The 13,451-nt window shown below is 37.4% G+C and overlaps 1 protein-coding gene across 2 annotated transcripts in view; it reads right to left on the bottom strand.

The window, feature by feature from the left end:
- The window catches only part of LOC124646264 (protein Wnt-6), a 36,518-nt gene that overhangs the window by 15,123 nt on the left and 7,944 nt on the right, over window positions 1–13,451 (bottom strand). For both annotated transcript variants that reach the window (XM_047186381.1, XM_047186380.1), the window contains exon 2: window positions 2,819–3,039. In XM_047186381.1, the coding sequence (XP_047042337.1) occupies window positions 2,819–3,039 (221 nt within the window). The remainder of the gene's footprint in view (window positions 1–2,818; window positions 3,040–13,451) is intronic.

The following is a 13,451-nucleotide window of genomic DNA, read 5'->3' on the forward strand; positions in this document are numbered from 1 at the left end:
GAAGCTCAAGAATTCAATTAATAAGATAACGATGATCCCGTTTCGCTAAAAAACGATGAGCTTTTATGAGAAACAAAAGCACCAAATTAAGCTATCATGCCCAGCAATAAAGTATCTAATTAATGTATTTTACATTAGCAAAATGGCTGTCGATACCCAACAAAGTCGTAAAAACAAGCGTTGACTTTTAATAACCACGCGTATTTTATATTTTATAGGCACCTATATGCAATAAACAATTTAGGAGTATACATTTTTTTGGTTAATCCGACCAAAAAAGGTGTGGGTACAATCGCAGATAAGTTATTGAGGAATCTTATAAAAGCCCTGGGGTAGTATATTTTATAAATATTTTGTGTGCACCCAAATTTTTGACAAATACCACTTAATTTACGCTAATGAATCCGAAATGAATGCGTGTTGTCGACGAATGGTCCGTCCGTAGTGTTGTCACTCTATCGATATTGTGTAGGTGTGGAATTAATGTTTCCGATAACCTATCGAGCTGTTTTTCGACAAAATTCACTGCTGACTTGAATTAATTACTAAATTATAGATCGATACACTTTTATAATATCAAAGAATTTAATAAGATAAAACGACGTTCCCATCTTCAACTGTCGATCAATCCTAATGTATCGCAAACTAATAGCTTTTTAATATATATTTTTTATACGTACTTATTAATTACATTCGATATTTTGCACACCGAAATCATAGATGGCTACAACATGGTAGTAAAACAAAACTTAAAATCGATATATCGATATCACTCCACATCCCTAACCCATCCGTATAGATAAACGAGCGTTCGCATAAAAATCAACTCTTTTGGCCTAATCGAATTAGGTTTCGATATTCATCAGTACGATTTAACACGTTTTGCATTCTTTGTCCGAGAGCTAATAAAGGTAGCAGGTAGCAATCCTGCCTATATGGAGCAATATCTCGAATGCTAATGAACTCATCGACTGAGATATCGATAATATATTGCTTATCGATGATTCTGAATCGATTTGCAGCGTTTTGTTTGGTATTGTTTATGGAACTATAATTTTGGGTGAATCAATTTTAAGTTACTGTAGTTTTTAAAATATTTCTTGTAAGCTTTTGTTGAGAATGTATAAAGTTGCAGGTTCCACAGTATATTACATTAATGAGTAATAAGAAAATATATTGAAAAAAGGTATGAGTATTTATGTAATACCTTTGAATATGGCGATTATCACACTGCCCCGCATGATGCAGCGTAGTGCGTGGATGCGTTTTTTTTCGTTGTATGGAAATATCTCCGTTTGTATGGAAAACACGCATAGTCCAACACACTGAAAATGCATCCACGCGCGTTCATGCGGATCACGCACATACATGCGGAGAAACACGCACCCCCGCGCGTAGGTGCGGGGCGAGACGCAAGGTATGACACACTGAATCCCGCAATGCCGCGCGTGATTTTGAATGGGCGTGACGTGTATATTTGAAAATGGAACTCGCTGTGCGTGAATTTACAAAACGCACCTACGCGCGTGAGTGCGTGAAAAACCCGCACGATGATGCAGATCTGCACTCCCGCAGGAACGCGCGTAGGTGCGTCGACACGCAAGATGCAGCGTGATGCGGGGCAGTGTGAAGAGCACCTATATGTCATACATAAAACATCATAGACGACAATATTCTTAAGCTATATGACAAGAATATTAAGAAACACAAACAAACCACGACTAAGAAATTGTTGCTTTAATTTTTCAATTGACTGTTCGTGCAACCAGTAAGTAACTAAAGATATTTATTAGCAAAACGTGAGGAACAGAGTGACATTTTATAGATTCACCATAAGAGTGGACACACTGCAAACTTTTAGTCGGCCGATAGTTTGTTTGGGCTCATGAATCAGTACGAAGATGAATGGTACTACGCACATTACAAAGATCAGGTCTCTAGCCGGTATCAGACCGACTGAAAACTTTGATTGAAATCAAGATCGTCATCTCCCGTGCCTTTTCCTAACTATGTTGGGATCGGCTTCCAGCCTAACCGGATGCAGCTAAGTACCTTTGTTTTACAAGTACCGACTGCCTATCTGACCTCCTCAACCCAGTTTCCCGGGCAATGCAGTACGCCTTGGTTAACCCAGTTACCTGGGCAACCCAATACCTCTTGGTAAAGCTGGTGTCAGACTTACTGGCTTCTGACTACCCGTAAAGACAAGGATGTTAGATGTCAGCCGTGGTAGATAGGAATCAAGCATTTAAAAAAAATTGTCGTCCATCTTGTCAACTGTCGGCCAACTGTTTAGTCGGCAGTATGCAAGTAAGCAAGCCTTAACCTTTGTGATGTGAAAGTAGATGTTCCCTTTCGCAACTGTTATAATATTCAACAACTTTAGCATTCACGTTTTATCATTTATATCTGTTTTACTTTGCTGTGTATATTTCAATTTTGTAAGATGTGGAGTACGTGTTTCTCCGTAGGTGTTCTTTGGAGGACTCGGAGATCATGAGCCATTTGCAACAAATGTATAGTCTGTTGCCACATCTTACAAATTAGTATCTCAGCTTTTTGCTAAAAATAACCTGACTAGTTCAGAAAATATCATACCAGTCGAATGGTAAGGAGTTTTCAATCTAGCTGGACTACTATATCCCATTATAGTTATCCAGATTCCAGCACTAAGTTCCAAGGAAATTAGTGCTACAATTTAATGCAACTATCTTCGTTTTGTCTCGCATTCGACTCTACAATGACTCCTGACAAGCCTTGGCTGCATAAAATATCCAAAACCACTGATCCCTAATCGAGTTGGTTTCTACCATCTTACCTCTCATAAGTATCTTCCTCATGCTCCTCCTCTGCGTGGTACAATTCCACCGCCTGTTCCTGAACTGGTGGGCGCACTCCGTGGCGCCCAGGGTCACGCCCCTGGTGATCTCCTTCAGCAGCCCCGTCTCGTTCCTGCAGATCTGCGCCAGCCGGCCCCGCGTGCGCCGGTTCTTCTTGCAGATCATGCGAGGGTCTAGGATTACTGCGCTGCCAGACGCCCTGGAACAAAAGAAGGGGAGTTCAATTTTAATTTTCTTTTTAAGTTATTTCATTGATTGCAATTGTCATTTATGTTTCTCCAGTTTGGCCAATCCTTTGCGTTCTAGACACCACTCTTTTTTCGTTACCTTAACTGATAAATCTAAAGGAGGCCGCTAATATGCTGCCGTCTCGAAGATTGATCTTCCGTGGTTTGTTGGGATAGCTAGACTTTGGAAGGTCACTAATTTATAGGGCTATTTTATGATGTCACGTTGGATAAAAAGCTCAACTTCGTCTGTTTATTTAATTTATTTTCTAAAATTCAAGCGGCGCATACATCTAAAATAGAGTTCAGTTTTAGTCTATTGATGAAACATCCAACATTTGTTTACATTTTCTAATTACAAGAAAGTGATTTTCGCGTCTAGGAGCGTAGTACGGAAAACACTGAATCACTTCTATACTCAAAACTTACAAGCATAGTTTATCACCAGTAGGTACGCCAGATGATGACAGCGAAGACCTATTAACCTTATGAAATTAATTTACGATACGTATTCTAACGAAAATGTTACATAATTACAAAAATAAGTCATAAAACTCGACTCACTCAATAGGACTTATGTTGTTCTTAAGTCTGTATCGATTTACGATCCGCCACGCGGCGTCGACAGGCGAGCGCCAGGTCATGCTGACAGATCCATTGTTTACTCGATTAGAGTTCATTGTCAGAGTATCCAGTGTGAAGCTAGTTCGAATAAATTTAGACTTGTCTGCTTCCCGGAATCGATTCTCGAAGAAAGTCGATCCCGTTAAAAGTCGATAAGCTACTCACAATATCATCCGTCTATCTGACACTATTCAATCAACCAGATTTGATGGCTATCGGTCTTCATTATTTCAAACTGGAAATGTTTATACAGTACATTTTTCAAATGGTCTAGAATGTTTTACGTTAAATAGTTTAATGCGATGCAAATATTTGGCGTCGCCATTTTTTCATTTCATTCAGGTTTCCTTGAAAGAAAATGTTTGGATGGAGAATCTTTTTTTAGTTTGAATTAAAAATGCAAATCGATAACAAAACCTCGTGTATTTTTGTGTAAAACTATGTTTGAAGAAGAAATATTTTCGTTGTGGTTTTAAGAACTCTGAATGCACTAATCTGCACAAACAAAGGAGTTGCTTCATGTGATTTAATGTTATTAGCATCATCTTCTATAACTTTTACGTCGAACCACATGTTTTGAAGATTCATTTAAAAAATTACTGAAGTTCGCTCGAAGCTTCTATTCAACAGAACATTCGAGATTAACAGAAATAATTCTGTACCAATTTCATGGTATACTAGACGGCCTTGTTACAACTACAGTAAAAATGTGGAGTACAACAGTAAAAGTCAAGAGCTGCGTAAATTATGGCTACAACACATCACTGGACTTCAGGTTAGTTTACATAATGATTTTATTAACCCCCACGGATTAGTAGTGTTTACATTTGTTGTACTGGTGTTTCGTAATACTTCATAGAACGATGATGACGAGCGGTACGCAATACTGGTCGGAATTCGCTTGTTTTGGGTGTTTGCGCCAGATGACTGTTTTTTTGGTGGATTAATTATTTTCGTGTGGTGTTTCAGCTGTATTTTTTTATAATAAGTTTATGTTTACTTTTTGTAAATCAAAATGATAACATAAGTGCATAAACATTTTAATAAATTTCGTATTTTTGCCAATTAATTTCTTTTTACCGTCTAAGACCTGATGAAAACTAGAATTGTATTTGAACTAAAAGGCAATGCCAGGATCAATATTTTGTGTTACCACTGTTTTATCAATATATGTATTTTATGTAGGTATCTTTATGTTCAGGAAGTTATTCCAAAAACAACACAACCGCCAAACTGACCCTATTTCTCATTTCTGAAGGTTAAGTCTCCCACAATTTTGCCACCGCATATTAAAAAACCACTCACAACTGCAGAAACACGGTTCAAGTACCACACAGTTAACAGACTGGACTGATAGCATTACCAGGTTATCATTAAGCGGTTAACGGTGAGCAGAACGACAATCTTAGCTCTCAGGTATTGCATCTAACGGGGATGCGCAGGCGCCGATTAGCAAGCACTTTCGCTTCTTGTCAGTAACGAGAAGATTATGTTGAATATGTTGTATGCTCTCTGGGATTATGTATCTATTAACATGACGCCAGTGGACTTTTTTGCATACTATAGTTCGGCCATTCAGAGAATGCGTTCCTGACACGTCGCGATTGAACTGACGACGTAACTTTGCAATGGCGTTGCAGTTACGATAAAAATATTTTTGCTGGTTGTTTACCGTTTTAACAATTGAGGAGCATTAAAACAACATTATTATATCAATAATCAATGAATGTTATAATTCAGTCAGTTCAATCGCGACGTGTCAGGAACGCATTCTCTGAATGGCCGAACTATAGCAAAAAAGTAATTTTTGTTGAAAAGGTTGGTAGGTTTAGCCAGTAAAATAATCCAGTCAAAATTATGTTGTCCAGCTAAAAATAAAGTTACGCTGCATTCGGGAAAACTGCGTGTAAAATACCAACTTTCAGACTCCGGGCTGCTTTGTGAAAGTTTCTAAAACCCACAAAGTGATTTCGGCCCGACTCAGGAATCGAACCCTGGGCCCTGAGAAAGAGCAATCGCGCTTGTGACCAACGGACTAGTTAAGGCAAATTATAGAACCTACACTTACTAAACATAGGAACTCAGTGAGGAAGTTATTTTGTCAGTAGAATACTTACATAGTTCATCACAAAAATGTATAAACTTTGTTTTGCGTCATTTGTTTGTCTTAATATCATTAACGTTACGTTAGTTACGTTATTGTTTTCTAAGAACGTCCTACGCTAGCGGATATGAGATATGATGATGAGATGAGGTGAGGAAGACGATTTCAGTAGTTACGTCAAACGAGAGTAGTTACTGCTAACTGCGGGTATGTTACGCCTTTTTTGTGACGTCACAATTGTGGTACGCAAAAATCTTTAACTGGCTTCTGTTAGCGAGTTTCAACAGCGGTCTTGGCGAACTAAGTACATAGCGCGCTCTGATGAAAGCGTGTATCCTTCTTCGATACATGTGCCTTTTAAAACTGAAAGATTTTTTCTAATCAGCTCAGTGGTTCTTAGTACTAGGGCGTCCAAAGGAACAACAAATTCTTCAGCTTAATAAATAATAGTAGTATCTATAGTATATAATAGGTACATTTTCACCACATAGTCCTTATTCGAGGGAGCAACTATTGGAATTGCTTCAATTTAAATTTTGTTGGACAAGATGCTTGAGCATTTTTTCTTTAATACTGGCTTACATACTTAGACCCCAAAAGCTGACATTGAGTTGCTTGGCAGTGGTTTATCTACCAACGATACCGATCTAGCCCGAATATCAATGAAATCAAACTGTTTTGTATCATGTAAACATACAAATTAATCAATTCCGAATCAAGACTAACAAAAGCTCCTTTGTCTGAAAACCAAGTTAACCAAGTAAGCATTTCAAGTTAGAAAATCATCATTACGAACGCTTATATTAGCTGAATCAATCGGTGGTTGGAGTGACAACTCAATGCGCGCGCGCAGACACTTGGCGATGTATGTCCAATGGGAAACGCGGTTTATGTCTTATGGGACGGGCAGAGAATTAGATGGTGTAGCTGTTTAGGCAAAATTAAAAGGCATACTGTATAAACAGTCAAAGTAATATTACTGGCTTTGCCCATGGTTTCAGCTACTTCCTGAAATAGCTACTTCACGCTCCCTAGTAGTAGTGAAGACACTGCCAAGTTTTATCGAAATCCGTTCAGCTGTTAGTGCGTGATTTCGGAATTAAAATGTGCAAATACGGGATTAGTAGGATACTGAGAAGTGTTAAACATCGATAAAATAAACATTCATATGCCAGTTTTTAACTGTTGACCCGTTTGCGATGCAATTTGGCATAGATTCCAAGACATGTAATACCTTTTTCTTTCACAGTTAATTTAGGTAAATCTAGCAATAAAAATAGAAACAAATTATCTTCATCTACTTTTAAAAATCACTTTAATGTGGGCGAATAATCCGTCACTTTGAGTGCCAATAAAATATAAAATTGATTTACAACATTTCAATAAAGCTAATAAAATTAGCAGTTCTATGCGAAGTTTTGAATATTTTGTTATAATATAATATTTATTCACTGCTTAACCTTAAGTGTAAATTATAATTTGCTATCAATATTTATATGGTGTACGGATGGCACGTTAAACTGTAGGTCCCGGCTGTCATTGAACATCCTTGGCAGTCGTTACGGGTAGTCAGAAGCCAGTAAGTCTGACACCAGTCTAACCAAGGGGTATCGGGTTGCCCGGGTAACTGGGTTGAGGAGATCAGATAGGCAGTCGCTTCTTGTAAAGCACTGGTACTCAGCTGAATCCGGTTAGACTGGAAGCCGACCCCAACATAGTTGGGAAAAGGCTCGGAGGATGATGATGATTTATATGGTGTCGATTTGACGTTATTGTGTGATTTCATTTATAATCCTACTTAGACCGATTAGAAGTGAGTGACGAAATATAAGGGTCAATTATCACTGAAAGAGCAGCGGCCGGCAGCGGCCGTAAGAGCACGGAAAATGTAAGAGCGCGGCGCGATGCGGCGCCGCGCGGCGCCGCGCGGCCCGCCGCGCTCACGCTCAATCCCTTGCAATTACGGCCGCTGCCGGCCGCTGCCGGCCGCTGCTCTTTCAGTGTGAATTGACCCTAAGAGTTATGGATAAAATCTATTCATAATTACTTCAGACAGGCGTAAAACCTTGAGCTTCAACTGAAAATGAAGGGAAATGCCTTATAGGTTAGCCCAATGTAAAAAAAAAACAGGACCTTTCTGTTGTTGCTGTTATGTGTGAGTTGTAATGTTAGAGATTATATTATTGTTAATGATCTCTTTATCCGCCTTTTACGAACTATGTTGGGTTCGGCTTACAGACTTCTTAACTGAATGCAACTGAGGAGGTACCAGTGTTTTACATAGAACAACTACCAATCTGAGCTCCTCAACCCAGTTCCCTGGGCAAAACGATACCCTTTGACAAGACTGGTTGGTGATCTCGAACTAAATTGTGGATCTGAAGTTCAAACACCAAATTGAAAAATTAGTGCATTTAGCAAGCAGGTACAAAGAAATCCAATTTTAGTTGCATCAATATTTACCATACAATTTGTGTCAAACACTGTTACAGTTACGATTACGTCATTGAACAGTTCTCAATTTATTTTGGCTAAAATTTCGCTGTTTCTAACACTAAGATTTTATCAACTAAACTTGAAATTCAGTTAACTAAAAATGAACTTTATCGATGACAAATTAAAGTTTACAATCGAATGTAGTGTTTCGAAATGGATTGTTGCCAAAATGGCGACACACCTTATACTCAGACGAATAAATTAGCTGTGATAAGTTGTATGTCAATTAATTATTCTTCAAAGCCCATCTGGTACGTGTGAAGGCGAGGAAGCGGTTAGATATAATGACACCAATACTTATTACTGGCTAGATTGAAAAGAGAAATTAATAAACAATCAACTCAAGCCGTTTGACGGCAAGATTTAATGGATTATGATGCCATCAAAGAGAGAATGTCTGTCCTTTGATTTCATTAATGAGGAAGGGATTTTAGAATCTAAACTGATAATCTTTGACTAATTTAAATGTTCGATTACATAACAACTCTCTCGATTCATCTTCAGTATGTACCAATATCCTGAGCTTTATGTATGCTAAGTACCTAAATATGTGTTGCAGTATTTTTTTGTAATTTTGGTTCAGGCATCCATTTTAGTAATATTTTACGTCATAGTAGTAATGAAATCGAAAGTGTTAATTCGTCAATATCAGGTTGTAATCAATGTGCGAATCTGATGCTACCGACTTCTATATTAGCACACAATAGAATGATGTATTAACTAGTAACCACATTACACCTTTTAAAAATTGTATAAACTCCTTTGGTCTAGCTGGTAGCCACATACCATAAGTTATGTGCATATTGAAAGGTAATCAATGAAGCTGCTTTAATTCTCCAAAAAGCTGAGTAAAATCTTTAGATAACCAGCTACAATTTGATAAGAAAACTATGAATTAACTCATAACAAATATTAATTTCAAAAGCTCTCTTGTAAACATCGCAAAGCTCACACTTAGTCCAGCTCCTGAAAGGATGAGGAAGATATATTCGACGACTTATAAACTCAACGTCCCATCCGTCAATTGTCACGAAAATCAGGTGATGACGAGACAGAGCATCAGTTTAACCCTGACCTATGACAACAATGGAGTTGGCACGAAGTCCTGTCGTTTAGAGCGAAAGATATTTGCGGCTAACTGGCCCCAGATTTATACCTATCTAATTGTTTACTAGACTGACTAACTGATAGAAATATAGATGATGAGATTGATTAGAAAGTTGGATTGATAAGATTTATTTTTTTGCTTATGCTTATGGTAACTCTACTTTGTTATAAATCTGTAATTAGAAGATAAGGTTCATTGTTTAAATTAATATTTTGATGATATGTTTTCAAAATGTTTTCTATAATATGGCCAATTAAATTAAAAACTAAAATGTATCTAATGATTCTCCTCACGTTTTTACAGACTTTCACAAACTCATCTCATCTTGCATGCAACGAAAATTTATAGGTACACGAAAAAATCAAAAATTGTGTACCTAATCTTTAAACTGGGGCAACATAATATTTAATACTTTTTAAGACATCCTTATATGTAACATCAATCACAAAACTGAAAGCCTTTTAACCATCCATCAGGAAAAGCTATTCAACTAGGGTGACAATGAATGACAATGTTTGCGGACACCGGGCGAGGCGCTAACGCGCGACTCCGACGCGTTTAGCGGCTATACGACGACTTAACTGTAAACATTATTACCATTACTACACACAAATATATTTAGAAAAACTTCGAAAATAATTTGGACTTTATGTTCTAAGGAATAAGGATGTCCATGACAGTGAACTGTCAACTGTCAACAATCCGCAATCGTCATGCTGTGCTATGTCACTGTCTGAGAGTAAACACTTTTAAAAGCTTATGTGCTATGAGCAATGTTGTCGGAAGATTTTAGCGGGCGCATCATGAACTCTCATGGCGAGTAAGGCATGTTTCAACAGTGTTTGTAATGTCGTTAAAATTGGGTCTCACATCGTCCCGTACGCATTGTCAGGTCATTTGACGCTTTCGAAAATGTACGCGTATGTTAGCTTTCGATATTTTATACATTTTGAACTTCTTTACGAAGTTTAGGATTCAATGTCGTGATTGGGAGCTGTTTTGTGAAATGATTTTTCTTGGAAATTGATTTCGTTCAGTACGGAAACTGTTCCGTGAAAATCTGACCTTTTTACAGTTTCAGAGAAAAGCAACTTTACGTATAACAGATGTTGTGAATAAATGTATAGTTGAGTCTTATTTACACAGTATTCAAAATCAACTTTTGAAAATAAATATTGAATCGACTGCATATAGATAAGCGTGTAAAATTCTGAAAGAAAGAAGTGTTCCCAAAAAAGTCGAAGATAGTGATTGGCGGAAGGACAAACCTAGCAAAAAGAAAAACCTAAAAAACTTGCTTTTCCAGATAACATTTCAGTAAGCTTGAGAAGCCTGTAGGTACTGCTCTTTAGCTTACTCCATTTTACTCCAAACAGGTTTCCATCACAGTGAACATTCGTCATCCATGTGGGTTTAGCGCCGCAGTAGTTTGTGTCAATCCATAATGGCCGTCCGCGATAATTGGTGAAATACTACGCACAATGACGCACGCCGTCCTCTCAATGTTCAGCGGCATAGACTAAGTAGCGCGCAGATGTGACGTTAATGTGAGTGTACGATTATGCCTATGTGCACTTTGATAAGGTTGTGAGTGGGTCATGCTCGTCTGTAAGAGTGTGGGGTTAGTAATTTGAAAGTTATACTATGTATAGGATATATTCATTTATCTTATACCAAATTATTCAGACTGATTGTTTTTCAAGCTAACGTTAAAAACTGACAGATTTTTTAAACGTTATTTTGTATCATTGTCAGCTAAATTATAATTTTGAAGTGAAATTTTAAACAACGAAAATATAAAATTGCTGTTATGACTACATCATTTTATAAGCAAAGCACTTTCAGGACCACTCAACAAAACGAAACTCAACAGAACCAAACAATGCACAAAAAATAATCACTCTCACTCTCTAAACAACACCAATTCTACCTACCTCCCCATCTGCACACCTTACTTAACCTACACGAGCCACAGATAGTTAGCGATGGGCCGCTAAGCGGACTGCAAACTTGTGCGGGTGGCGGTACGACAGGGCATCGCACTGAGTGCTAAATGAACTAGTTCCATACGCACCGGTATGCCGCGGCGTTTTTTTAACGAGTAGGTAAAATTAGGCGGTCATTTTTGACTTGAATGAGGTGTCGTGTCTTGTCTTGGTGTTTTTTGCTCTATTAATTTTATTGCAATTTGATGCTTATAAGGGGATAATGAGACCTATAATTATTTACCAATAAGTACCATCATTTATTCCAGAATAGATAGGTACGCGTTTATACATACATATGGGCATTTGAATCAATTTAAATTTCCAATAAAAACAATTACGTACAACTTATAAGAGCTTCTATTTAAAGAAAAAACAATACATCGCCAGCTACAAATCCAAGAATAAACATGTATTTAAAAAAAAAACATGCAACACTAGTTTATCCAGACAAAAAGAAATTCAGCCTAAAATAATGCAGCAGTCTCTTCGCTCTCATCGGACTAGGTCCCGCAATATTTGATTGAAAGTAAGAAAATAAACATAACGCCAATTAAAACTAGCTTCATGCATGTATGAGTAAATCTGTTTTGTATCACAAATTGTTCGCAACACTCCACTGTGCAGTTACGTCAGACGAATTCTGATGAACGTTGGGTATAGGAAATGTATTGAAAACTATTGTTTGGTGGTTAATGGTTTTCTTGGAATTTGGTGGTCGTCTACGTATAGGTATTTATTTCGTGGGCGTGGTTATGCTTAAATGTTTGATCGTTTTCAGTACGAGCGTCCGCGGTAATGGACGCTGAAAGGAGTTTCCTATCGCAAAGATCAAGAGTAGCTCGATGTATTAAACAATCATATAATATAATAGGTCATCTTGGTCAGGTGAACTTTGCGTCTCTCTATGATAGAAATCCTACCTTCATATTCTATAGCTGTGTTGACTTTTCCGAACAGTTCCAAAAACTTAGAACTGCCATACACCGTTTGGGCCACTCAACAAATGACTACCAGTAAGATAAGCATTATCATCTGCCTAGCCTTTTCCATTATGTTGGGGTCGGCATATTTACAGTCTAACCAAATACAGCTGAGTACCAATGTTCTTACAAAGAACGACTACCAGTAGATTCTAATAGCGACTACAAGATAGTATTTAAGAGTTAGAAAAAAAAACTAAGCAATAGTAAAGTTTGCTCAATCGAATTGACAGCAAATACATTTATCGTGTATCGTTTACCGAAAGTCGTAAATAAACAATAAAATCGAATTAATACATTAAACTAATACAGTTTTGTTATGATTATAGTAACAGTGAACGGTTAACTGACAGGTGGTTTTATCCGACATCGCGACTAGATTTATAACGTAATTAATTTATTTACTTCGCATTAAACTGGATACTATCAACTGTTAAGGGGCAGATTGTTTGAATAAAATGAACAGCTGTTTTGGAAGGACAATGGTAAAGACCCGTTAGAAACATACCTAAGTGATGTGCTCAAAAAGTTTGACAACTGACAAAATATGTATCGAATTCGTTCCCAAACCCATTGTTACTCTATTATTGTTTGGGCCAATTCAACGGACGAGTGACAAGTTTGACAGCTGAGTATATATTTTCCTGATTTTCTTTGAACGCAAAATAAACTTTCTGCGACGTAAGTAAGTTTTAAGATTACTGTCTGGGCGAACTGTCTGGATTATTGACAATTGGTTTATTTCAAAACATTGAGCAACTTTCTGCTACATTTCGTAGGAACGAACTCTTCTATATATTAAGAAATGTTCCTGGCATTATAGCCTTGAAGGCTACCTACTGCATCATAAATGAAAAAACACGCATTAATTCGAAAAGCAAAACATCCCAAACAAATCACAGATTCAAATAAAAATCTACACCAATTTATTCCCACAAAAACAAAAGAAACCAACTAAACACACTAACCCTTAAGTAATATAATAAACACGGTAATATCCGCTTTTGTAACCGCGGCGGTCAAAACATTCGGATACCGGTTACCTAACGACAATAAAACTTGATAGATAACCAACAGTTAGACA

This window comes from Helicoverpa zea, chromosome 3, assembly GCF_022581195.2.
Source record: "Helicoverpa zea isolate HzStark_Cry1AcR chromosome 3, ilHelZeax1.1, whole genome shotgun sequence".
Taxonomy (NCBI): Eukaryota; Metazoa; Arthropoda; class Insecta; order Lepidoptera; family Noctuidae; genus Helicoverpa; species Helicoverpa zea.